Source organism: Galeopterus variegatus, unplaced genomic scaffold (genome assembly GCF_000696425.1).
Source record: "Galeopterus variegatus unplaced genomic scaffold, G_variegatus-3.0.2 Scaffold44945, whole genome shotgun sequence".
NCBI classification, from domain to species: Eukaryota; Metazoa; Chordata; class Mammalia; order Dermoptera; family Cynocephalidae; genus Galeopterus; species Galeopterus variegatus.
In genome coordinates, this window is record NW_007771056.1 from 2,568 (window position 1) to 2,898 (window position 331).

The 331-nt window shown below is 63.4% G+C and overlaps 1 protein-coding gene across 1 annotated transcript in view; it reads right to left on the reverse strand.

The window, feature by feature from the left end:
• Positions 1 to 21: 21 nt before the first annotated feature.
• The window catches only part of LOC103584128 (transcription elongation factor B polypeptide 3-like), a gene marked incomplete at its 3' end in the record, with an annotated part of 2,673 nt that continues 2,363 nt past the window's right edge, over positions 22 to 331 (reverse strand). Inside the window, exon 2 of the mRNA XM_008565241.1 lies at positions 22 to 323. Coding sequence (XP_008563463.1) covers positions 22 to 323 — 302 coding nt within the window. The remainder of the gene's footprint in view (positions 324 to 331) is intronic.

The window sequence follows — 331 nt, forward strand, 5'->3', positions numbered from 1 at the left end:
CTCCCAAGGCTTGTCGAGCACAGAGTGGAAGAAGATCATCTGTGTCTGTCGGCCTCTGGGCTTCTCGGCGCGTGCAGAGCGGATCTTCATGGTCACCAGCCGGAGCCGCCGCTCTCGGGCCTCCCGGAGCCGCAGGTACATCTCCCGCCACGACTCGTGCTCCTCCGGCCGGGCCTCCTTAAAGTCTCGTTGACAGCGCCTTTTCCATAAGGGGTCCGTTTCTTTCGCTAGTGTGGGATTGTATTTCTCGATGATGCGACCTGGCTGATCGGGCGTGCACCCCTCCCACGCGGGCTCCAGAGCAGGACACGGGTCTCCCCCCGCTTCCCGG